At 39.3% G+C, this 25,950-nt stretch overlaps 1 protein-coding gene across 5 annotated transcripts; it reads left to right on the top strand.

The window, feature by feature from the left end:
- Nucleotides 1-3: 3 nt before the first annotated feature.
- Nucleotides 4-24,842, top strand: LOC110504836 (hepatocyte cell adhesion molecule). Of its 5 annotated transcripts, none has more exons than XM_021583680.2 (6): nt 4-170; nt 1,331-2,591; nt 2,901-3,239; nt 3,598-3,852; nt 4,171-4,284; nt 24,128-24,842. In XM_021583680.2, the coding sequence occupies exons 2-6, from the start codon at nt 2,543-2,545 to the stop codon at nt 24,208-24,210; spliced, it is 840 nt and encodes a 279-aa protein (XP_021439355.2). In that variant the 5' UTR covers nt 4-170; nt 1,331-2,542; the 3' UTR covers nt 24,211-24,842. The 5 variants fall into 5 exon arrangements, with proteins under 5 accessions (XP_021439355.2, XP_021439356.2, XP_021439354.2 ...); XM_021583681.2 differs by lacking the exon at nt 24,128-24,842 and adding an exon at nt 4,383-5,194; XM_021583679.2 differs by lacking the exon at nt 24,128-24,842 and adding an exon at nt 4,379-5,194.
- The last annotated feature ends 1,108 nt before the right edge of the window (nt 24,843-25,950 follow it).

Raw genomic sequence — 25,950 nt, 5'->3', positions numbered from 1 at the left:
AATTGTAGTGCTGCCACTGCGGATGCACTGACTGGGTATTGTACATTTTTTCCAACATTATGCAAAGTCATATCGAGTGTTTCCCATGATGAATTTGACGCGATGGGACCGAACGCTGGTGACTTTCTTCAGCAAAGATGGCTGACAAGAATACTACGATGGAAGCAAATGTAAGTCATGTTAACGTCATAAGGAATCATGCAAAACAAATGTACAGTTGAGAGGATTATGCTAGTTAATGTAAAGACAAATGGTTATGCACATTTTTCTGTCATAAAGTTAATTTATCGTAAGAGTATGGGTGTTAACCCCGGTGTCCTGGCTAAATTCCCAATCTGACCCTCAAACCATCACGGTCGCCTAATAATCCCCCTCCTCTCCCCTGTAACTATTCCTCAGGTCGTTGCTGCAAATGAGAACGTGTTCTCAGTCAATTTACCTGGTAAAATAACGGATAAATAAAAAAATTAAAATACGAAAATCGCTATTTAGCAAGCTAGCTGACTAGCCAACATTAGCCAGCTATAGTAGATTATTATTATCTATAGTAGATAATAAATGACCTGGAGCCAGTGGGTTTGGCGACGAGAGCGTACAGGTCGCAGTGGTGGGTAGTATATGGGGCTTTGGTGACAAAACGGATGGCACTGTGATAGACTGCATCCAATTTGTTGAGTAGAGTGTTGGAGGCTATTTTGTAAATTACATCGCCGAAGTCGAGGATCTGTAGGATGGTCAGTTTTACGAGGGTATGTTTGGCAGCATGAGTGAAGGATGCTTTGTTGCGAAATAAGAAGCCAATTCTAGATGTAATATTGGATTGGAGATGTTTAACATACCCCCAAATGAGGACTCCCGGGTGGCGCAGTGTTTAAGGGTGCTGTACCTGAGACTCTGGGTTCGCGCCCAGGCTCTGTCTTAACCGGCCGCGACCGGGAGGTCCGTGGGGCGACGCACAATTGGCCTAGCGTCGTCCGGGCGCAGTGCGCGCTAACCAAGGTTGCCAGGTGCACGGTGTTTCCTCCGACACATTGGTGTGGCTGGCTTCCGGGTTAGATGCACGCTGTGTTAAGAAGCAGTGCGGCTTGGTTGGGTTGTGTATTGGAGGACGCATGACTTTCAACCTTCGTCTCTCCCGAGCCCGTACGGGAGTTGTAGCGATGACACAAGATAGTAGCTACTAAAAACAATTGGATACCACGAAATTGGGGAGAAAACTGGGTAAAATTCAACAAAAAAAACATACCCCCAAATGTTAAATGTCAACAAACGATCTGTGCAGTATCCTAACCTTTTTCCCCCCAAACACTCATGTCGCATCTCCCCACAGATGCTGATGAGAGTCCAGAGCTGGAATATGCTGACATCAATATTCTAAAGAAGATGGAGAAACACAGGGAGGTTCCAGAGGATGTGGGGTATGGACAGGTTGTAGTATTGAAGGGTTCCAGACCAACCACAGAGAGAGACAGACCTGAGGGGCGGGAGGAGACTGTATGCTGGAATACAGCTTGACCAATGAGAGAGATTCTTGTGAAGGGTTGATATTTAGACATAGTATTAAAGCTCTGTTGCTTCTTTTGTTACTGTAACTATTAGTATCTAACGTTCCCATATTTCTGTACATATTTTCATAAAATGTAAATGAACAACTAAACTGTATACACTTGACGTAGTTTGTCCTTCTGTTATTGATTTAATATGTTTTTGTAACGTTTGCTTCCAACTCACACTCTCAAACACGTAGATCCCCTGAACGCAGCTCACTCTCCAAATCCCAATCACCTGAATTTTGATCACCTGTTCACACACCTGTATGTCATTTACACACACTATGTTGTTCAGTTCTTGCACCCCATCACTATGAGGTATTGTTTGTTTTGTGACACTTGTCTTTCAGAGTGCTGGTTTTCCCAGTGATTTACTTCTCCCGTGTATGATAGTGTTTGCCTGCCTCACCAACGACGCCTTTTTGCCTTTTTTTGACCCAGATTTCCTGTTATATACAGTGGGGAGAACAAGTATTTGATACACTGACGATTTTGCAGGTTTTCCTACGTACAGAGCATGTAGAGAGAGGTCTGTAATTTTTTTATCATAGGTACACTTCAACTGTGAGAGACGGAATCTAAAACAAAAATCCAGAAACCCACATACTAAAATAACATGCAAAACAGGCAACAACAAAAAAAGCTAGATAAACAGGTGAACTCAAAACAGGTGTCCCACCTGCTCTGAATCACGGGTCACCACTGGCTGTTAATATAATGAAGAAGTGAGACTTCGATGAGGCTCTTCCTCTTTCTATGTCAGAACCGATGAATAGGGTAAAAATTACACCTCTTCTTTTGCTTGTCACACAATGGGTGAATTCTTCTGAGCGGCAGGAACAGCTATCTCTCATACTATCCTTGCATTGGTTTTTGTTTATGCCGTAAAACATTGCCAGATTATGGAAATGCAGCTCTGAATAGAAAATAGAAGACTTTGTTGAAGTACCAAAGTTAATTTGATAAACTGAGACCCTGCATTGTAAAGAGACATGGAGGCTGTTTTAGAACTGTTGGTGATCTCAGCAGGAGTGTCTCATGGTAAGAAACATCTTTATATGTGTTGCTTTCCCTCTTCTTTTATGCAGAATATAATATCAGTAGTCTTCTATACATGTAGAAATTACGGATGGTGATAGACAATATTCAGAACACTGTAGAAGACAGTTGTCTCTTTACTCATTGTCCCATGATAATGATCACTGACTTAATGATCCCTATCACGTTGATGCTGTTGGTTTGGTTGTACTGTTAGCCGCTTGTATCATCATCTGTAAAATTATACATGACTTGACATGGGTTAGAACAGTGATAGTCACTACAGTGTCTGTTTTTCTTCTTGATCTTCAGGCTTGGAAACTTCCTGTGATGCTAGAGAAGATGGATCTCAGTGTTATGGAGCTCTGGGAGGAACTGTCTATCTCCAGCTGGTGACTGATGCCACGAGATATGATGCACTCTCATTTTGGAAAGGCTCAACCGGTGCTAAAACAGAGATACTGAAAATGAAGAAGGACAAATGGGTAATAAAAGACACCCCCATTGAAGACAGAGTACACTTCTTTATAAACAATGGGACATTGAGGTTAAATAACACAAGAAGGAATGATTCTGGTGAATACCTGCAAGAAACATTTAATTCAGCAGGGAGATTATCAGGGATCAGAGGACTACAACTGTTCATCGAAGGTAAATAACTAACTTGCCAAATAATTATTACAAATGATAACTTTGACAAGCTATTGCTCTGGCTAAACTACAAATATGTGACTACCTAATAATACAAATAATGAGAAATGCATTTTATGTGTAACCATGGAGTCATTTTTATTTTCATAGTCTACTGTAGTTGGTACATAGAGTCATAACCACATCCATCAACATTAAATCATCTGTTGGTTATTTGAAATACAGTCATTATGTGTCAATGAATCTGCTGCTCCTGTTGACTACAGTAGTTTATGTGGCTTTAAAGAAGAATGGCTGGTGTTGTGTTGTAATGTGTTTTTCCCTCTTACTACAGTTACATATCCTTCTTCCCCCACAGCTCCAGTGTCCAGTCCTCAGCTGTCCTCTGAGTGTCTGTCTCATGGAGAGATGAAGGTGTCCTGCTCCTCTGAGGGGGATGGTCCCCAGTACAGCTGGACTCTGGATGGACAGACGCAGAGAGACACTAGGGCCTCTTCTGATAACGAGACAAACACCATCACTCTGAAGAAAGGCCTGTCAGGAAATCTCACCTGTACCATCAGAAACTACATCAGCAGTGATTCTATCAGCAAGAGAATCTCACCTTGTCCAGGTAAGCTACTCTACTCTCACATTGTCAACCCTGTACTCTCTGTGTAACTTTGTTTCTTGTAGCAGACACATCATGCAAAATGATACATGATTATATTGATATTAATGATGATGATTGACTTCATCGTCATTGTCATCATGACCTTTAGGGTCGTTCTACGAAATGAGTCCCTTTTGCATCCCTTTGATATTTTCTTTAATATAGACCACATGGAAATGTCAATAAATCTGATTTTTGACCATTTTTCTAACACATAGCTTGTCAAAATTAGCTGAATACTTCATTTAAGTGTCATTATGTCTCCCTTCTGTTCCCTAGAACCAGGAGTCAGTGTGTTTGTTTATTTCCAACTCGCTGAAGTCTTCATTCTTCTGACAGTCTGTCTGGGATCATACTGTTTCTACAAGAAGGAAACCTATCATCATAAAGAAGGTCAGTAATGCACCATTGTACCTTTATTGAAGGTATTTTGTTTAATATGTTTCTCATTTTATTCTGCTTAATTCTCTCTCTCTCTGATGTTGAGTAAGCAGAGTGTATGCAGTCTCAGGTGGATCATGGTGGGACACAGATGAGGGTGTTAATGTCCTGAGAGGTGCTATGGAGACCAACTAGGCTGTGAGATTACATGATGATGATTTAATATTGCCAATCATTGAAAATATTTGATTTCGCTCTTTAAAAGGTTTAATTAAGCTTTTATTATCATTTAGAATTTTTACTGAGCTTATAGTACAGTGTATTGCATTGCAGTGTTTTGTTTTATGTTGCTTGTGACATACAGTAACCTAAATGTATGATATTGGGAAGACTTGTTAAATGGTGAAAGGTAACAAAATGCTTTCCTTAACTTTATTATGCTTTAATATAGCGTATTTGTGTGATTTTGAATTCATAGAAATACAAGCAAGCAACTTTTAAACATTCTGGACCTCATTTTCTATGAACTATTACTTTAAAAAAAATCCTGGACATTGTTTTTCAGAATCTACCATTTTTGAAACATTCTGGACCTCATTTCTCATTATCTACTACGTTTAAAACATTCTGGACCTCATTTTAATAACAAATACAAATGGTAACTTTGACAAGCTCTACATATTTCTCTGGCTGAACTACAAATATGTGACTGCTTAATAATCCAAATAATGAGAAATGCATTTTATGTGTAGTCTGTTACGGTTTTCTTGGTGAGAAGGATAGTCGGACCAAAATGCAGCGTGGCTATTGCAATCCATGTTTATTTAATAGGAAGAAACACGAACTGTACAAAAAAACAATAGACGTAATGTGAAAACCGAAACAGCCTAAACTGGTGCAAACTCACACAGAGGACACAAAGGACAATCACCCACGACAAACTCAAAGAATATGGCTGCCTAAATATGGTTCCCAATCAGAGACAACGATAAACACCGGCCTCTGATTGAGAACCACTCCAGACAGCCATAGACTTTGCTAGATAACCCCACTAGCTACAATCCCAATACATACACACCAACACCCCAAGACAAAACACACCACAATACAAAAACCCCATGCCACACCCTGGCCTGACCCAATACATGAAGAAAAACACAAAATACTTAGACCAGGGCGTGACAGTAGTCATTCAACAGGAGTCATTTTTATTTTCATAGTCTACTGTAGTTGGTACATAGATTTATAACCAAATCCATCAACATTAAATCATCTGTTGGTTATTTGAAAAACAGTAATTGTACAATTATCTACTACTTTTTGTTTAAAGCACAACAAACTAAGTGACAATGTGCAGGGTTTTCTGACTTTTCTATGGGTCCACTGAAAGAAATGTTATCACACAGACTGTAGCACTTCCCTTCATGAAGAGCCAATGTTGAGGTGTAGTCAGTCAAACATCACAATGTCATAGACCACATCTCACGTCACCAGATCTGTCTCCTACTTCCTAGAATGATGGGCGATGAGTTAGTCACCTGGAATGCATTTCAATTAACAGGAGTCCCTTCTTAAAAGTTAATTTGTGGATTCTTTACCCTTCTTAATTCTTGCGTCGAGCAATCCCGTATCCGGGAGCGTAACCATAGCCTCAAGCTCATTAGCATAACGCAACGTTAACTATTCATGAAAATCGCAAATGAAATAAATATATTGGCTCACAAGCTTAGCCTTTTGTTAACAACACTGTCATCTCAGATTTTCAAAATATGCTTTTCAACCATAGCTACACAAGCATTTGTGTAAGAGTATTGATAGCTAGCATAGCATTAAGCCTAGCATTCAGCAGGCAACATTTTCACAAAAACAAGAAAAGCATTCAAATAAAATAATTTACCTTTGAAGAACTTTGGATGTTTTCAATGAGGAGACTCTCAGTTAGATAGCAAATGTTCAGTTTTTCCCAAAATATTATTTGTGTAGGAGAAATCGCTCCGTTTTGTTCATCACGTTTGGCTAAGAAAAAACCCAGAAAATTCAGTCATTACAACGCTGAACTTTTTTCCAAATTAACTCCATAATATCGACAGAAACATGGCAAACGTTGTTTAGAATCAATCCTCAAGGTGTTTTTCACATATCTATTCGATGATAAGTCATTCGTGGCAGTTGAGTTTCTTCTCTGAAGCAAATGGTAAAATGCACGCAGCTGGAGATTACGCCATAATTGCAACGGAGGACACCAAGCGAGCACCTGGTAAATGTAGTCTCTTATGGTCAATCTTCCAATGATATGCCTACAAATACGTCACAATGCTGCAGACACCTTGGGGAAACGACAGAAAGTGTAGGCTCATTCCTTGCGCATTCACAGCCATATAAGGAGACATTGGAACACAGCGCATTCAAAAATCTGGGGCATTTCCTGTTTGAAATTTCATCTTGGTTTCGCCTGTAGCATCAGTTCTGTGGCACTCACAGATAATATCTTTGCAGTTTTGCAAACGTCAGAGTGTTTTTCCAAAGCTGTCAATTATATGAATAGTCAAGCATCTTTTCGTGACAAAATATCTTGTTTAAAACGGGAACGTTTTTTTATCCAAAAATTAAAAGAGCGCCCCCTATATCGAAGAATTTAATGCGTTTGAGCCAATCAGTTGTGATGTGACAAGGTAAGGGTGATATACAGAAGAAAGCCCTATTTGGTAAAAGACCAAGTCCATATTATGGCAAGAACAGCTCAAATAAGCAAAGAGAAACGACAGTCCATCATTACTTTTAGACATAAAGGTCAGTCAATGAGGTAAATTTCAAGAACTTTGAAAGTGAAGTTGCAAAAACCATCAAGCTCTATGATGAAACAAGTTCTCATGAGGACCACCACAGGAAGAAAGGAAGACCCAGAGTTCTGCTCTGCTGCAGAGGATACATTCATTAGAGTTACCAGTCTCAGAAAATGCATCCCAAATAAATGTTTCACAGAGTTCAAGTAACAGAAACATCTCAACATCAACTGTTCAGAGGAGACTGCGTGAATCAGGCCTTCATGGTCGAATTGCTGCAAAGACACCATTATAAAAGTACACCAATAAGAAGAAGAGACTTGCTTTGAACAAGAAACACTAGAGCAGTGGAAATCTGCCCTTTGGTCTGATGAGTCAAAATGTTTGATTTTTGGTTCCAACCGCCGTGTCTTTGTGAGACGCAAAGTAGGTGAACGGATGATCTCCGCACGTGTTGTTCCCACCGTGAAGGTTGGAGGAGGAGGTGTGATGGTGCTTTGCTGGTGACACAGTCTTGTGATTTATTTTGAATTCAAGGCACACTTAACCAGCATGGCTTCCACAGCATTCTGCAGCAATATGCCATCCCATCTGGTTTGTGCTTAGTGGGATCATTTGATTTTCAACAGGACAATGACCCAACACAACTTCAGGCTGTGTAAGGGCTATTTGACCAAGAAGGAGAGTGATGGGGTGCTGCATCAGATGATCTGGCTTCCACAATCACTCGACCTTAACCCATTTGAGATGTTTTGGGATGAGTTGGACCGCAGAGTGAAGGAAAAGCAACCAACACGTTCTAAGCATATGTTGGAATTCCTTCAAGACTGTTGGAAAAGCAATTTTTTTGTTACTACATTATTCCAGATGAGTTATTTCATAGTTTTGATGTCTTCACTATTATTCTACAATGTAGAAAACAGTAAAGATTAAGAAAAACCCTTGAATGAGTGGGTGTGTCCAAACATTTGACTGGCACTGTATGTAGAGTTCAAAAGGTACTTGCACTCAAAACCATGAAAAGGTATGCAAAAATAATGCACTTAATTTAATCAATGCTCAAAAGAATACGAAAAGGTGCTAGAAAACAAAAACGGATTATACGGTTTGACCTCATGCCTTCATCAGTGCTGTACAAACAAATTATGAAGACAGCTCATGTTGCGTAACAGGCACAACAGGTGCAAGCAGATAGTTGATTAGATACTGGCGAATAGGGAGTCAGTGCATATTAGCAAGGATTATGTAGAAGAATATAAAAAATGAACAATCAAATGTCACATATAATTGGAAAGAGACAACAGTCTGGTCTACATAACAATATCAGAAGCAATAGACATGAAATAATAAAGTAAGCTAAAAAGAACAGAGTGCAGGAGGGAGGGACATTAGCTTGAAGGGTAGTCCCTCGAGACAAGGCTATTCTAGTGTTATTGTTAAACATTTGAAAGGAGTATATAGTATTGAAGTGTTTTCTTTTATGTTGCTTGTGATATACAGTAACAGAAATTAGTTTGGGATGGCTTTAATCAGGGAAACTGTAGCATAGACACTTCCCTTCTTACTGTAACTTCCAAAGGTATTTGTGATTTTGAATGCATAGAAAATAATAAAAGCAAGTAACTTTTTGAAACATTCTGGACCTAATTTCTCATTATCTACTACTTTTGAAACATTCTGGACCTCATTTCTCATTATCTACTACTTTTGAAACATTCTGGACCTCATTTCTCATTATCTACTACTTTTGAAACATTCTGGACCTCATTTCTCATTATCTACTACTTTTGAAACATTCTGGACCTCATTTCTCATTATCTACTACTTTTGAAACATTCTGGACCTCATTTCTCATGATCTACTACTTTTGAAACATTCTGGACCTCATTTCTCATTATCTACTACTTTTGAAACATTCTGGACCTCATTTCTCATTATCTACTACTTTTGAAACATTCTGGACCTCATTTCTCATTATCTACTACTTTTGAAACATTCTGGACCTCATTTCTCATGATCTACTACTTTTGAAACATTCTGGACCTCATTTCTCATTATCTACTACTTTTGAAACATTCTGGACCTCATTTCTCATTATCTACTACTTTTGAAACATTCTGGACCTCATTTCTCATTATCTACTACTTTTGAAACATTCTGGACCTCATTTCTCATTATCTACTACTTTTGAAACATTCTGGACCTCATTTCTCATTATCTACTACTTTTGAAACATTCTGGACCTCATTTCTCATTATCTACTACTTTTGAAACATTCTGGACCTCATTTCTCATTATCTACTACTTTTGAAACATTCTGGACCTAATTTCTCATTATCTACTACTTTTGAAACATTCTGGACCTCATTTCTCATTATCTACTACTTTTGAAACATTCTGGACCTAATTTCTCATTATCTACTACTTTTGAAACATTCTGGACCTCATTTCTCATTATCTACTACTTTTGAAACATTCTGGACCTCATTTCTCATTATCTACTACTTTTGAAACATTCTGGACCTCATTTCTCATGATCTACTACTTTTGAAACATTCTGGACCTCATTTCTCATTATCTACTACTTTTGAAACATTCTGGACCTCATTTCTCATTATCTACTACTTTTGAAACATTCTGGACCTCATTTCTCATGATCTACTACTTTTGAAACATTCTGGACCTCATTTCTAATTTCTTAAGCCCTTTGGTCTTTCATTGTATTCATTCATTGATTTCTAATACATATTTCTATGGTATTGTCTTTAATTTCTAATTTTTTTGACAGACAGGAATTAGCAATGGCATTAATAAATTTTCTCAGGATATGAAAACAAATTGCATTCGAATACTTTTTCACAAGTAAAACAAACAGTATGAACCTGTAACACTTTGTTAAAATGAAGTTCTCCCTCACACAGCAAATCAAATTGTATTCATCACATGCTTCGTAAACAGGTGTACACTAACAGTGAAATGCTTACTTACAGGCCCTTCCCGACAGTTCAGAAAGAAAGAAAATAGACAAATAATAGAAAAGTAAAAAAAGTAATAAAAAACACAATAATAGATACAATGAGTAACGGAAACATGGCTACAGTATATACACGAGGTACAAGTACCGAGGTAATGTGCAGGGGTACGAGGTAAAAACATGGCTACAGTATATACACGAGGTACAAGTACCAAGGCAATGTGCAGGGGTACGAGGTAAAAACATGGCTATATACACGAGGTACAAGTACCAAGGCAATGTGCAGGGGTACGAGGTAAAAACATGGCTATATACACAGGGTACCAGTACCGAGTCAATGTGTATGGGTACGAGGTAATAACATGGCTATATACACGAGGTACAAGTACCGAGGCAATGTGCAGGGGTACGAGGTAAAAACATGGCTATATACACAAGGTACAAGTACCGAGTCAATGTGCAGGGGTACGAGGTAAAAACATGGCTATATACACGAGGTACAAGTACCAAGGCAATGTGCAGGGGTACGAGGTAAAAACATGGCTATATACACGAGGTACAAGTACCAAGGCAATGTGCAGGGGTACGAGGTAAAAACATGGCTATATACACAAGGTACAAGTACCGAGTCAATGTGCAGGGGTACGAGGTAATAACATGGCTATATACACGAGGTACAAGTACCAAGGCAATGTGCAGGGGTACGAGGTAAAAACATGGCTATATACACGAGGTACAAGTACCGAGTCAATGTGCAGGGGTACGAGGTAATAACATGGCTATATACACAAGGTACAAGTACCGAGGTAATGTGCAGGGGTACGAGGTAAAAACATGGCTATATACACGAGGTACAAGTACCGAGTCAATGTGCAGGGGTACGAGGTAAAAACATGGCTATATACACGAGGTACAAGTACCGAGTCAATGTGCAGGGGTACGAGGTAATAACATGGCTATATACACAGGGTACCAGTACCGAGTCAATGTGTATGGGTACGAGGTAATAACATGGCTATATACACGGACTACCAGTACCGAGTCAATGTCAAGGGGTACCCAGTAATAACATGGCTATATATGTAACAGTAATGCTTCCGACCCTCTCCTCGCCCCTACCTGGGCTCGAACCAGGAACCATCTGCACTCATCGACAACAGTCACCCTCGAAGCACCATTACCCATCACTCCACAAATGCCGTGGCCCTTGCACAGCAAGGGAAACAGCTACTTCAAGGTCTCAGAGCAAGTGACATCACCGATTGAAACGCTATTAGCGCGCACCACTGCTAACTAGCTAGCCGTTTCACACCGGTTACACTCACCCCCCTTTTGACCTCCTCCTTTTCCGCAGCAACCAGTAATCCGGGTCAAAGGCATCAATGCAACAGTATGGCTTCCGTCCCTCTCCTCGCCCCTACCTGGGCTCGAACCAGGGACCCTCTGCACACATTCGCAACAGCCACCCTCGAAGCATCGTTCCCCATCGCTCCACAAAATCCACGACCCTTGCAGAGCAAAGGAAACAACTACTTTAAGGTCTCTGAGCAAGTGACGTCACCGATTGAAACACTACTGGCACGCAGCCTGCTAACTAGCTAGTCATTTCACACCGGTTACATATACACGGAGTACCAGTACCGAGTCAATGTGCAGGGGTACGAGGTAATAACATGGCTATATACACGGGGTACCAGTACTGAGTCAATGTGCAGGGGTACAAGGTAATATCATAGCTATATACACAGGGTACCAGTACTGAGTCAATGTGCAGGGGTGCGAGGTAATAACATGGCTATATACACGGGGTACCAGTACTGAGTCAATGTTCAGGGGTACGAGGTAATAACATGGCTATATACACGGGGTACCAGTACTGAGTCATTGTGCAGGGGTACGAGATAATAACATGGCTATATACATGGGGTACCAGTACTGAGTCAATGTGCAGGGGTACGAGGTAATAACATGGCTATATACACGGGGTACCAGTACTGAGTCAATGTGCAGGGGTACGAGGTAATAACATGGCTATATACACGGGGTACCAGTACTGAGTCAATGTGCAGGGGTACGAGGTAATTGAGGTAGATATGTACATATAACTAGGAATAAAGTGACAGACAATAAACAGTAGCAGCAGTGCATATGATGAGTCAAAAAAGTTAGTGCCAAAAGGGTCAATGTAGATAGTCCGGGTAGTTATTTGGTTAACTATTTAACTAGCTATTTAGCAGTCTTATGACTTGGAGGAAGCAGAAGCTGATCAGGATCCTGTTGGTTACAGACTTGGTTCATCGGTACCGCTTGCCGTGCGGTAGCACAGAGAACAGTATATGACTTGGGTGGCTGGAGTCTTTGACCATTTTTAGGCACTTCCTCTGACACTGCCTGGTATAGAGGTCCTGGATGGCAGGGATCTCGGCCCCAGTGATGTACTGGCCTACACACTACAATCTGTAGCGCCTTCCGGTCAGATGCCAAGTAGTTGCCATACCAAGCGGTGATGCAACCAGTCAAGATGCACTCAATGGTGCAGCTGTAGAATTTTTTGAAAATCTGAGAGCCCATGCCAAATCTTTTCAACCTCTTGAGAGGGAAGAGGCGTTGTCGTGCCCTCTTCACGACTGTATTGGTGTGTTTGGACCATGATAGATCCTTAGTGATGTGGACACAGAGAAACTTGAAGCTCTCGACCTGCTCCACTACAGCCCCGTCGATATGAATGGGGCCGTTCTCAGCCCGCCGTTTACTGTAGCCCTCCATAAAGCTCTTTTGTCTTGCTGACGTTGAGGGAAAGGTTGTTGCCACGCAGCAATTTCTCAATTACAGAAACGCAAATAATTGTACCATAGAGCACCCCGAGAAAACATCCCCAAAATACAAACACTTAGATATATTTTTATAATACTGTAATATTGTTCTCAAAGTTGTGTTTGAGGCTTTCTCCAAATCAGGTCTAACTTTGGAAGCAATCGCACAACACTCCGCGGTCAGCGTCACATGGTGAGGGAATAAAATCCATGCTCACCCTTCATGTACTTGTGGGTAAAAAATAACAACAACAACAACAAAATACATTTGCGGGTCAGTAGTAATGAGCTAGCTCGCAATTCCATTTTTATTCATCAAGATGGCCAAGCTTTGTGTAGATGCAGGTTGTAGCAACACTTGATATGCAAATGTGAGTATCTTTCTATGGGCACGCAAATGAACCACCTCGTAAAAAGAAGAATACATTTGTAAAAATGAGGCGGGCGAATTGGGCATCTATTCGTCATTCTGCGGGGAACATTTCATCCTTGAGAACTTCCATGGCTACCAACAATGGAAGGATAGCTTCAGAAAAACATTGCTTTTCAAATGTAGTGCTGTCTCTACCAACAACGTGGTTATAACGTATCACAAAGCCAGCAGCACCAGCAGAGACAGAGCATTATCAGGGCTTCACCAGGTAAGTTAAAGAGCTTGCTTACTACCTCTATGCTAACGCTAGATAGCTATAGAGATACCTCATTTCCTTCTAAATAACACTGATTAATGCTGAATATGAGTCTCCAGCTTTAGTGATTTTTGCAGTTCGTTCCAGCCAGTGAAAGTGCAGGGCGCCAAATTCAAAACAACAGAAATCCCTAAATTAAAATTCCTCAGACATACAAGTATTTCACACAATTTTAAAGATACACTTCTTGTTTATTCCACCACGGTGTCCAATTTCAAACAGGCAAAAGCACTACAAACGATTATGTTAGGTCACCGCCAAGTCACAGAAAAACACAGCCATTTTTCCAGCCAAAGAGAGGAGTCACAAAAATCAGAAATAGAGATAGAATTAATCACTAACCTTTGATGATCTTCATCAGATGACACTCATAGGACTTCATGTTACACAATACATGTATGTTTTGTTCGATAAAGTTAATATTTATATAAAAAAATCTCAGTATACATTGGCGCGTTGTGTTCAGTAGTTCCAAAAACATCCGGTGATTTTGCATAGAGCCACATCAATTTACAGAAATACTCATAATAAACGTTGATCAAAGATACAAGTGTTATACATGGAATTTTAGATCCACTTCTCCTTAATGCAATCTCTGTGTCAGATTTCAAAAAAGCTTTACGGAAAAAGCAAACCATGCAATATTCTGAGTATGGCGCTCAGAGCCCGAACAAGCCAAAAAGATATATGCCATAATGTGCAGTCAACAGAAGTCAGAAATAACATTATAAATATTCACTTACCTTTGATGATCTTCATCAGAATGCACTCCCAGGAATCCCAGTTCCACAATAAATGTTTGTTTTATTCGATAATGTTCATCATTTATGTCCAAATAGCTTCTTTTGTTAGTGCGTTTGGTAAACAAACCAAACTCCCGAAGCGAGTTCACAAGTTGCAGACAAAATGTCAAAAAGATCCGTTACAGTCCGTAGAAACATGTTAAACGAAGTATGGAATCAATCTTTAGGATGTTTTATCATAAATCTTCAATAATGTTCCAACCGGAGAATTCCTTTGTCTGTGGAATTGCAATGGAACGCAGGTCGCTCTCACGTGAACGAGCGTGGCCAGCTCGTGGCTCTCTGCCAGACACCAGACACCTGACTCATTCCCCTCTCTTGAGCGTGGCTGAAGTGCACCTATGACCAGCTTGGAAACCAGATTGCAGAGTGGAGAAGGTACGGTGGGATTCGAAATGGTCGGTGATCCGTTTGTTAACTTGGCTTTCGAGGACCTTAGAAAGGCAGGGTAGGATAGATATAGGTCTGTAGCAGTTTGGGTCTAGAGTGTCTCCCCCTTTGAAGAGGGGGTTGATCGCGGCAGCTTTCCAATCTTTGGGGATTTCAGTACAATCAGCTACAAAAAATATAAATGAAAACTCTCTTGGTAAATAGTATGGTCTACAGCTAATCATATTCTAATTCAGACAAGCAGAACCTCGGGACTTCTTGAACATCAGTGATCACTAACCAGTTGTTGTTAACAAGGAGACACACACCTCCCCCTTGAACTTACCCAACGCTACCATTCTATCATGCCGATGCATAAACAGTTAGATGTATATTATCTACAGTGCCTTTGGAAAGTATTCAGACCCTTTGTATTTTTCCACATTTTGGTAGGTTACAGCCTTATTTTAAAATAGATTCAATTGTTTTTTATCCCCTCATCAATCTACACACAAAAAAACATAATGATTTTTTTACAAAACTGAAATATTACTTTTAAATAAGTATTCAGACCCTTTACTCAGTACTTTGTTGAAGCACCTTTGACAGCGATTACAGCCTTGAGTCTTCTTGGGTATGACGCTACAAGATTGGCACACCTGTATTTGGGGAGTCTCTCCCATTCGTTTCTGCAGATCCTCTCAAGCTCTGCCAGATTGGATGGGGAGCGTTGCTGCACAGCTATTTTCAGTTCTCTCCAGAGATGTTCGATCGGGTTCAAGTTGAGCTCTGGCTAGGCCACTCAAGGACATTCAGAGACTTGTCCCGCTTTGTTTTGTCTGTGTGCTTAGGGTCGTTGTACTGGTAGAAGGTGAACCTTCACCCCGGTATGAGGTCCTGAGTGCTCTAGAGCAAGTTTTCATCAAGGATCTCTCTGTACTTTTCTACCTTCATCTTTGCCTTGATCCTGACTAGTCTCCCAGTCCCTGCCACTGAAAAACATCCCCACAGCATGGTGCTGCCACCACCATGCTTCACAGTAGGGATGGTGCCAGGTTTTCTCCAGATGTGAGGCTTGGCAGGCCAAAGAGTTCAATCTTGGTATAATCAGACCAGAGAATCTTGTTTCTCATGGTCTGAGATTCTTTAGGTGCCTTTTGGCAAACTCCAAGCGTGCTATCATGTGCTTTTTACTGAGGAGTGGGTTCCGTCTGGCCACTCTACCATAAAGGCCTGATTGGTAGAGTGCTGCAGAGATGGTTTTCCTTCTGGAATGTTCTCCCATCTCCACAGAGGCACACTAGAGCTCTGTCAGAGTTACCATTGGGTTCTTGGTCACCTCCCTGACCAATGCCCTTCACCCCCAATTGCTCAGTTTGTCGGGCAGCCAGCTCTAGTAAAAGTCTTAGTGGTTCCAAACTTTGTCAATTTAAGAATGATGGAGGCCAATGTGTTCTTGGGGACCTTCAATGCTGCAGAATGTTTTTGGTACCCTTTCCCAGATCTGTGCCTTGATACAAACCTGTCTCTGTCACACCTTGATCTGTTTCACCTGTCCTTGTGCTTGTCTCCACCCCCCTCCAGGTGTCGCCCATCTTCCCCTGTATATTTCTGGCTGTGTTTTCTGTCTGTCTGTGGCAGTTCGTCTTGTATGCCAAGTCAACCAGCTTTTTTCTCCTCGGACGACCCAGACCTGAATGGGGGTGCGTGGGGACCCTGGGCTGGGGATGAGGAGGAGAAGCATGGGGACGGAATCTGCCATAAAAAGAGCAAGGGACAGGAAGAAGAAGTACAAACTGTCTGAAACCAAATCCTTCTTCGGGAGACTTAACACTAGGATCATGGCCAAACGAATACAGGAGCTGCTTCAGTCTTAAAGCAACCTATAGCAACAATATGGAAGCAGACTGTTAAATCAATTACACTGTTTACACTCCACAACCTGTACGTTTCTGTATGTCTTCTTGTGTAAACAGTGGCTATCTGATTTGTGTTCAGAATTAAGTTGACAGTGGAATCACATTTTGTACTCTGGGCAGAGCTGTCCTGACTTGCCCTCCTGGATGGAGCTCAAAGGTGCCGGCTAACCAAAGATTTCAAGACCCCCCTCTTCTGGGGGAGTTGGCCAGTTTTATGATGGTCGTAAATACATTGCAGGAACTTTCTCTCCCTTGCTATGTAGTATTGAGGGGAAAACAACTTTTGTTACAAAGTGATTCTTCCCGACAAAACTCCAACATCCCAAAGTGGATAATGAAACAATATTTCTAACACAAAGAATTTGAGAAATGGTCAGGAGGGACTTAAAGAACAATCATGTAAGATAATTTAATGTTTTGTGATATCATTAAAGACGTTATAATGGAAACATTGTAACTTTAAGAGCTTTCACAATGTACAGTTGAAGTCGGAAGTTTACATACACTTAGGTTGGAGTCATTAACCTCTAGCGTCGAGCAATCCCGTATCCAGGAGTGTAATCATAGCCTCAAGCTCATTACCATAACGCAACGTTTCCTATTCATGAAAATCGCAAATGAAATTAAATAAATATATTCAAACACAAGCTTAGCCTTTTGTTAACAACACTGTCATCTCAGATTTTCAAAATATGGTTTTCAACCAAAGCTACACAAGCATTTGTGTAAGAGTATTCATAGCCTAGCATAGCATTAAGCCTAGCATTCAGCAGGCAACATTTTCACAAAAACAAGAAAAGCATTCAAATAAAATAATATACCTTTGAAGAACTTTGTTGTTCTAACTCTTAGTTAGATAGCAAATGTTAATTTTTTCCAAAAAGATTATTTGTGTAGATGAAATAGCTCCGTTTTGTTCATCACGTTTGGCTAAGAAAAACACAGGAAAATGCAGTCACTTACAACGCCAAACTATTTTCCAAATTAGCTCCATAATATCGACAGAAACATGGCAAACGTTGTTTAGAATCAATCCTCAAGGTGTTTTTCACATATCTATTCGATAATCTATCAGTGGTGGCAGTTGCCTTCTCATCAGAAGAAAACGGAAAAATACTGCAGCTGGAGATTACGCAATAATTGCGACGGAGGACACCAAGCGACCACCTGGTAGATGTAGTCTCTTATGGTCAATCTTCCAATGATATGCCTACAAATACGTCACAATGCTGCAGACACCTTGGGGAAAACGTGGAAAACCTAAACTGACTCCTAGCTCCTTCACAGCCATATAAGGAGTCATTGTCATGAGGCGATTTTAAAAAATGTGGCACTTCCTGATTGGATTTTTATCTGGATTTTTTTCTGTAACATCAGTTCTGTGGCACACAGACAATATCTTTGCCGTTTTGGAAATGTCAGAGTGTTTTCTTTCCAAAGCTGTCAATTATATGCATAGTCGAGCATCTTTTCGTGACAAAATATCTTGTTTAAAACGGGAACGTTTTTCATCCAAAAATTAAAATAGCTCCCCCTATATCCAAGAAGTTAAAACTAGTTTTTAAACCACTCCACAAATGTCTTGTTAAAACCTCTTAAAGCTAGGGGGCAGAATTTTCACTTTTAGATAAATAGCGTGCCCAATTTCAACTTCCTGCTACTCATGCCAAGAATGTAAGATATAGATATTATTCATAGATTTGGATAGAAAACACTAAAATGTTGAAAACATTTTGAATCATGTCTGTGAGTATAACAGAACTTATGTAGCAGGCAAAACCCAGAGGACTAACTGTTCAGATTTTTTTCTTCCTCCCTCTCTGTTCACTATATTGTATTTGCCATTGGATATTTAATAGGAACCTATTTTCAGTTCCTACCGCTTCCACACGATGTCGACAGTCTTTGGAATATGGTTGAGGTTATTCCTTTGTTCTATGAAGAAGTCGGCCAACTCGGAACTGGGGACACTTTTGTGAGTTGCGCAAGACGTGAACTGCAGTGCTGGTTTGTTTTCGTTCCTGTACTGTATTGAATACAGATTGCCCTGTTGATCGATTATTAACGTTTAAAAATACCTAAAGCTGTATTACAAAAGTAGTTTGAAATATTTTGGCAAAGTTTATAGGCAACCTTTGAAATATTTTGTAGTGACGTTGCGTTTTTGTAAGCTGTCTTTTTCTGGATCAAACAGGCTTTATAAATGGACATTTTCGATATATATGGACGGAATTAATCGAACAAAAGGACCAATTGTGATGTTTATGGGACATATTGGAGTGCCATCAAAAGAAGCTCGTCAAAGGTAATGCATATTTTATATTTTATTTCAGCGTTTTGTGTAGCGCTTGCTATGCTAGCTCCTTTGTTTACTACTGGTGCAGATGGGTGCAGGCTATCAGATAATAGCTTCTTATGCTTTCGCCGAAAAGCATTTTAAAAATCTGACATGTTGGCTGGATTCACAACGAGTGTAGCTTTAATTGAGTATCTTACATGTGTGATTTAATGAAAGTTTGAATTTTATAGCATTTTATTTTAATCTCGCGTTCTGCATTTCCCCTGGCAATTGGCCAGTTGAGACGCTAGCGTATCCCCTATCCATAAGAGGTTTTAAGGACAACAAAGTCAAGGTACTGGAGTGGCCTTCACAAACGCTGACCTCAATCCCATAGAGCATTTGTGGGCAGAACTGAAAAAGCGTGTGTGAGCAAGGAGGCCTACAAACCTGACTAAGTCACACCAGCTCTGTCAGGAGGAATGGGACAAAATTCACCCAACTTATTGTGGGAAGCTTGTGGAAGGCTGCCCGAAACGTTTGATCCAAGTTAAACAATTTAAAGGCTATGCTATCAAACACTAATTGAGTGTATGTAAACTTCTGACCCACTGGGAATGTGATGAAATAAATAATTATTCTAACTATTATTCTGACATTTCACATTCCTAAAATAAAGTGGTGATCCTAACTGACCTAAAACAGGTAATTCTTACAGGATTAAATGTCAGGAATTGTGATAAACTGAGTTTAAATGTATTTGGCTAAGGTGTATGCAAACTGTATTTCAGATTTACATCTAAATGTTGTAAAACTTAGATGATTAAATATGAAACTATTTGTGAGAAGATGAAATGTGATTTTATCCTTCTAGATGAGATAATTGTTTTTACCCAGTCAGTAACAACACCCACGTGAGCACAGACATTACGCCAAAAGGATGGAACGCCCCTTTTTCGAGAGTGCTCATTTATTAATTTTAGTTTTTATTTCACCTTTATTTAACCAGGTAGGCAAGATTCTCTTGAGAAAGACCAAATTAAATATGAATGAATGTGAAAAACATCCCACTTCCAGTGTCTTCCTCAAATGACCTTCCGGAGGTAGATCCAAGAGGTCAGACCAATGGGCCTTCATCACATCACACTGAACTTTGTGGACCAGACATATCAATATATTATTTTGGGGCGGCAGTTAGCCTAGTGGTCAGAGTGTTGGGCCAGATTGCAAGATCGAATCCCCAAACTGACAAGTTAAAAATCTGTCGTTCTGCCCCTGAACAAGGCAGTTAAACCACTGTTCGTCATTGTAAATAAGAATTTGTTCTTAACTGACTTGCCTAGTTAAATAAAGGTTCAATTTAAAAAACGTATGACTGATGGAACATTGCCCTCTGATGGAAGTTAGGAGAAGCTACATTTTTATGCCACCATAAGTTTATTTTATATATATATATATTTTATTTTTATTATAAACACAACACATACAACAAAAAAAACAGAAATATACAAACAAGAGTACATAAACCTAACAGACAGGGGTATTACATATCAAGATTCATTTTCAATTTGTTAAATACTTTTATGGTGCGTATTGCTTTTTTGTTTTTACATTTACTGATCACTTCAAAATAATATTTAAATTCTATCTTAAATAATGTGAAGAGGGGTTTGTTCTCTGCCCACTTCATTTTATGGATAAAGAATCTTCCATGAAAGATAAACAAATTAACAATGAAAGTTAAATCAGGACCTATATCATTTGGATCAAAATAAGACATAATATCAGTCTTTCAAATTAAGATTAATAGTAATTTCTTTTAAAATTATATCTTCTAAATCACTCCAAAATCTTCGGACATAAGAACAGTCCCGAAATAAATGGTCAAGAGTTTCTGGGTCACAACAAAAAATACACATTTGTTATCAATAGCTATTTTAAATCTGTGTATAATACAGATTTTTACAGGGTAGATTCTATTAATGAGTTTCTATGATAGGGCTGCATTCCAGTACATTTTAGCAGAGAGAATAGTAACATATTGACATAGTTTCCATATATACATGGTATCATAACCCATGGTCTCTGGTTGCACAGCTTGCGCTGCAGTACAGCGCCCTTAACCACTGCGCGAGTAAGAATTCTTGACCACCAATCTGTTGAAATATTAAATCAATGGTTGATATTCCAAATGCAATCCTTATTTCTTAAATAGTTTTGTATCCATTTAATATTAAATATTATATTAGAGGTTTTAAAATCCAGAGCAATCAACCCTCCCTCACCTTGGGTGCTACATATTACCGCTTTTCTTAAATAATGAGGTTTCTTCCTCCATATGAAGTGAAATAATTTAGTATCAACCATTTTAGTTACTGACAGAGAAACATCCAAGGCAAGGGAGGTATAAACTCATCTGGACCTCCAGATTGATAAAAGTACACGTCCAGATAAAGAAAGATCTCTTAATAACCTGGAGTTAAATCTCTTTCCAATTTTCTCTACAATAGGAGAGAAATTTAAGTTGGTCCTTTCTTTCTGATCTCTGCTAACTTAAATACCAAAATATGTGATCACATCTTTTACAGGGATATTACATACTGAGTTTAAGCTACATCTTTTCAATGCAAATAATTCACATTTGCTGATATTCAGAGATAAACCTGATACATGCGAGAAGGCATTAATACACTCAAAAGCTTTCCTGACTTCATTATGATCTTTCAAAGAAAAAGAGGTGTCGTCAGCCAATTGTGAACATTTTATCTCTTTGTCTTGTATCTGAATACTCCTAAAACTATCCTTATTTATATGAAGTGACCAATAAAAATAAGAAAGGAGAAATTGGGCATCCTTGTTTAATTCCACGTCTAATGTCGAATCTTTGTGAAGTTCCATGGGATAATTTAACAGAGCTGTTGCTATTATTGTAAAGTGTCTTAATTACACTTTGAAAATATTGGGCAAAACCAATAAATTGAAGAATCTAAAAAAAAAAAATATTCAACTGTATCAAATGCCTTGTAAAAGTCTACAAATAAAATAAAGCTATCTTCCATAATGTGCTATTTGTAGTCTATCAAGTCCAATACTAGTCGAATAGTATTATATATTTGTCTGCCCTTCATAAAACCAGACTGGGTATCATCAATGATTTGGTCAAGACCTTTTTTTAATCTTTCTGCCAAGATGGATGCAAGTAGCTTTCCATCATTGTTCATTAATGTGATTGGTCTCCAACTTTCTAACATCATAGAATCTTTGTTTGGTTTGGGTATTACAGAAATTAGGCCTTGTGTCATAGAAACAGGTAGGATCCCTAAACCAATTGCCTCCTTAAAAACATGAAATATAAATTAAATAATATCCTGATGAAAATATTTATAGAATTCACCGATAATGCCATCATTCCCTGGATATTTGTTCTCTTTAAACTTGCTGATACATTTTTTATTTCATTGATAGAAATAATAAGTCTTCATCTATGACATTTGCATAGTCTTTGACAGAGTCTGGAAAGGCAGATATGTTACTAGTAGGACAGGCATTACTGGTATAAAGGTTACCATAGAATTCTGAAACATATTTTGAAATATCTTTTGGGTTTTCATTTTTTTTGCCATCTATATTAAGCTTATGAATAGATGTACATTCAGAATTTTTTCTTTCTAAATTGTAAAAGTATTTTGTATTTTTTCACGTTCCTTCAACCATCTCCTTGATCTTACAAATGCCCCTTTTGCTTTCTCTTCATACATCCACCCTCTTTTCATTTTCCTGGCAGATAACTTCCACTTTCTTCATGTCACTTTTGAGGGTTTTCACTTCTCCAAAGATAAAGTCAACAGATTTTTTAATGGCCTCAATTTTCATCGCTTTCCCCCTAACCATGTCCTCCAAGCCATTTGCCCTTTCATCTATCTTTGCTGTCAAAAAGCATTACAATATTGTTTTGCATCTCAAGAAGTGACATACCCTCTTGGCCTCTCATCTTATTCCCCTGGGGCTTGACTGGAGGGCCGGGGTTGTAAGGTAATGGCCATGAGCTGGGGACTGTGCTCACCACATTTTCATCACCTATTGCAGTATTTCCCCCCACAGTTACATTCTGAAGAGGAGTACCCAAAAAACATACCAGTAGAAATCATCCAATTGTCATAATCGGGTAAGGAAATCCAATAATTCCTACAGCTACCAAAACAAGTGATCTGCGCTGACTGCCATCTTGCGCGCGCGCCCCAAGCCACCATAAGTTTAAAACCTCTTCTCTCACTTCCCTTTCAAGTCAGTTCCAGTAGATCAGAAGTGAACCCACTCCAATCTATATAGAGGATCAACAGCATGGTCTGTATCAGTAGAGGCAGTATTATGAGCTGTCCTCCCCTCAGCAGCCTCCACTGGTGTGTATGGTGGTAAACAACATGTATAAGCGGGTAAAAAGGCCTGGCTTTGCCTAGTAGCTAATCTAACCAATCAGTTGGCCTACTTGAACAAAACATTATTGTTGGCCACTCAAACTCTCTGTCATCAAACACTTCCTCTTTCAGTCTGATGTGCCAAAGAAATAAACATATCAGTGGTTTTGTCACTGACACAGGCCACCTACTATGCTGAGCCCAAACAAACACCTACACATTTAATTCAGAGCAGTATATTGCATGCCAATCAATCAATCAAATGTATTTATAAAGCCCTTTTTACATCAGCAGATGTCACAAAGTGCTATACAGAAACCCAACCTAAAACCCCAAACAGCAAGCAATGCAGAGGTAGAAGCCAGACTCCATGGGATGTAGAAGTGAGATGTGACCCTTGTGTTAAGCACCTCCCCTGCGCACAGAGGCAACACCATCACTTGGTTTCCTGAATCAACCACCTCACTACTTGTCTGACAACTAGGTTAATCAATATGTTTCTGCCTTTAGGATCAATTAACATTTTTTAAGAGACTACCTAAACAAGCTTTTTTTAAGGTAATTGGACTCAGAAGGTTGTTGTGTGAAGTGACATGGAGGCTGTGTTTGGACTAGTGTTGGTGATCTTGACTAGTGTTGGTGCATCAACTACATGGTTTCTATTGTCTACTTTGTTTTGTAAAGATGTGAATGGTTATTGAGTCAAATGCACATACAGCATCATGCATTACATCAGTGTTATTTTTGGCACCATGTCTTTCATTGAGATCCCACTGACAAGATTGTGATTCTCATTTTCTCTCTCTCCTCAGCCACAGACATGGTGACCACCTGTAATGCTACTCAGAACTTATCCCAGTGTTCCGTGGTTCTGAATGGAACTCTGGATGTCTAGCTAATGACCAACGCTAGTGGACGGGAACTGCTGTTTAAAAATAACCTCTGAACCACAGGTGGCCAGTGTGAAAAAGTCTATGACGTACACTTTCAACTTCATACTTTTTAACATAAAACCAAAAACCAAATTATGTTCTAAGCCCATAACAATTCTTAAACCACATCAGAAGATAACTTTTGACGTCTGCACACTTACCCCAAAGGTGTGCAGGCACCTAGCAATGTTGTTTAGTTTGCAGTGTTTCTGTAGCACATGAGATGGAGTTTGCAAAGGAAATGGCTACTGGTTTGATGCAAATAATCATGATATCATTCTGACAGGTAGGCATAAGCTACTTTGGAGCTACTGTAGTCAACATTTAATAGAGAGTTAACATTTAATACAGAAGGTTTTTGGGAAAGCCTTTCCATCTACCAGAAGACGGTTAGGCCTATCATTACCATTGCTATATTTTTCCTTTTCCTTAATTGTTTGAAACCTGGACATTTTACTTCATATTATGAGGATGACTTACCTTGAAAGTAGCCTATCACCAAAATCCCACCATAGAAATGTGGAGGATAATGCCTTCGACATTATCCTCACATCTACATCTGAACCGAAAATGATTTGCATTGATACACCCCCCCCCCCCCCCCCCCCCCCCCTTTGTTTTTACACTGCTGCTACTCGCTGTTTACTATCGATGCATAGTCACTTTACCCTTACCTATATGTACAAATGACCTCGACTAACCTGTACTCCTGCACACTGACTCGGTACCGGTACCCCAAGTATATAGCCTCATTATTGTAATGTTATTGTGTTCATTTTTAAAATGAATTGTTTAACATTACTTTATTTAGTAAATATTTTGTTAACATTTTGTTAAAACTGCATTGTTGGTTTAGGGCTTGTAAGTAAGCATTTCACAGTAAAGTCTACACCTGTTGTATTCGGCGCATGTGAAAAAACATTACCAGATTGAAACAAACCTTCCATAGTTTACTAGACTGTAGAAAGCAGTGACAGAATGTGAAACTAATAATGAGTCTGTGGAAGGTCTATACCATAAGAGGGATTTCTGTGTCAAATGGTTGAGAATGTGGACTTCATTACATTCAGAATAACCTAGGTCACACTTTACATTATGTTGCACTGATATGTCAACAGGAATTGCTCAACTGATTTGCTCTGTAAATAAACCCATCTCTCATAGCAAAAGTCTTATTTGATTTAGTCCTATTCTTTACTTTTCATTTTTTAAAACTTTCGACAAGTAAACAACTTATATGTTAGGATCACATCTCCATCTCAACCAAAAATGTATATTAAGGTAGAAGATTAAGCCAGTGGCTCAGATGAAACTATCCAAGCACCTTTAAATGTTGATATTTGGTTGTGTTGTCAACCAATCACAATTCAATATTACTAATGTAAGATAGTAAATGGTCTTCAGCGGGGGTGTCAAACTCATTCCATGGAGAGCCTCGTGTCCGCAGGTATTTGGGTTTTCCTTTCAATTAAGCCATAGACAACCAGGTGTGGGGAGGTCCTTACTAATTAGTGACCTTAATTCATCAATCAAGTACGATGGAGGAGAGAGAACCTGCAGACACTCAGCCCTCCATGGAATGAGTTTGACACCAGTGGCCTAAAGAGTAACACATCACTGGCCACATTTTGAGGTTACTGTCACTATAATGTCCTCTTATGTAATCATAGAAAGTGTTCATGTTCAAGATAGCATGCAAAGGT

This window comes from Oncorhynchus mykiss, chromosome 31 (genome assembly GCF_013265735.2).
Source record: "Oncorhynchus mykiss isolate Arlee chromosome 31, USDA_OmykA_1.1, whole genome shotgun sequence".
Taxonomy (NCBI): Eukaryota; Metazoa; Chordata; class Actinopteri; order Salmoniformes; family Salmonidae; genus Oncorhynchus; species Oncorhynchus mykiss.
Note: the sequence above shows the minus strand (reverse complement) of the source record. Positions and strands in the feature narration are given on the sequence as shown.

Excerpts from the sequence above, each read along its gene's own strand:
- LOC110504836 (XM_021583679.2), top strand. The coding sequence starts at position 2,543 with ATGGAGGCTGTTTTAGAACTGTTGGTGATCTCAGCAGGAGTGTCTCAT. Across the intron at positions 2,592-2,900 it reads CTCAGCAGGAGTGTCTCATG|GCTTGGAAACTTCCTGTGAT; the intron begins GTAAGAAACATC and ends CTTGATCTTCAG. Across the intron at positions 3,240-3,597 it reads ACTACAACTGTTCATCGAAG|CTCCAGTGTCCAGTCCTCAG; the intron begins GTAAATAACTAA and ends CTTCCCCCACAG.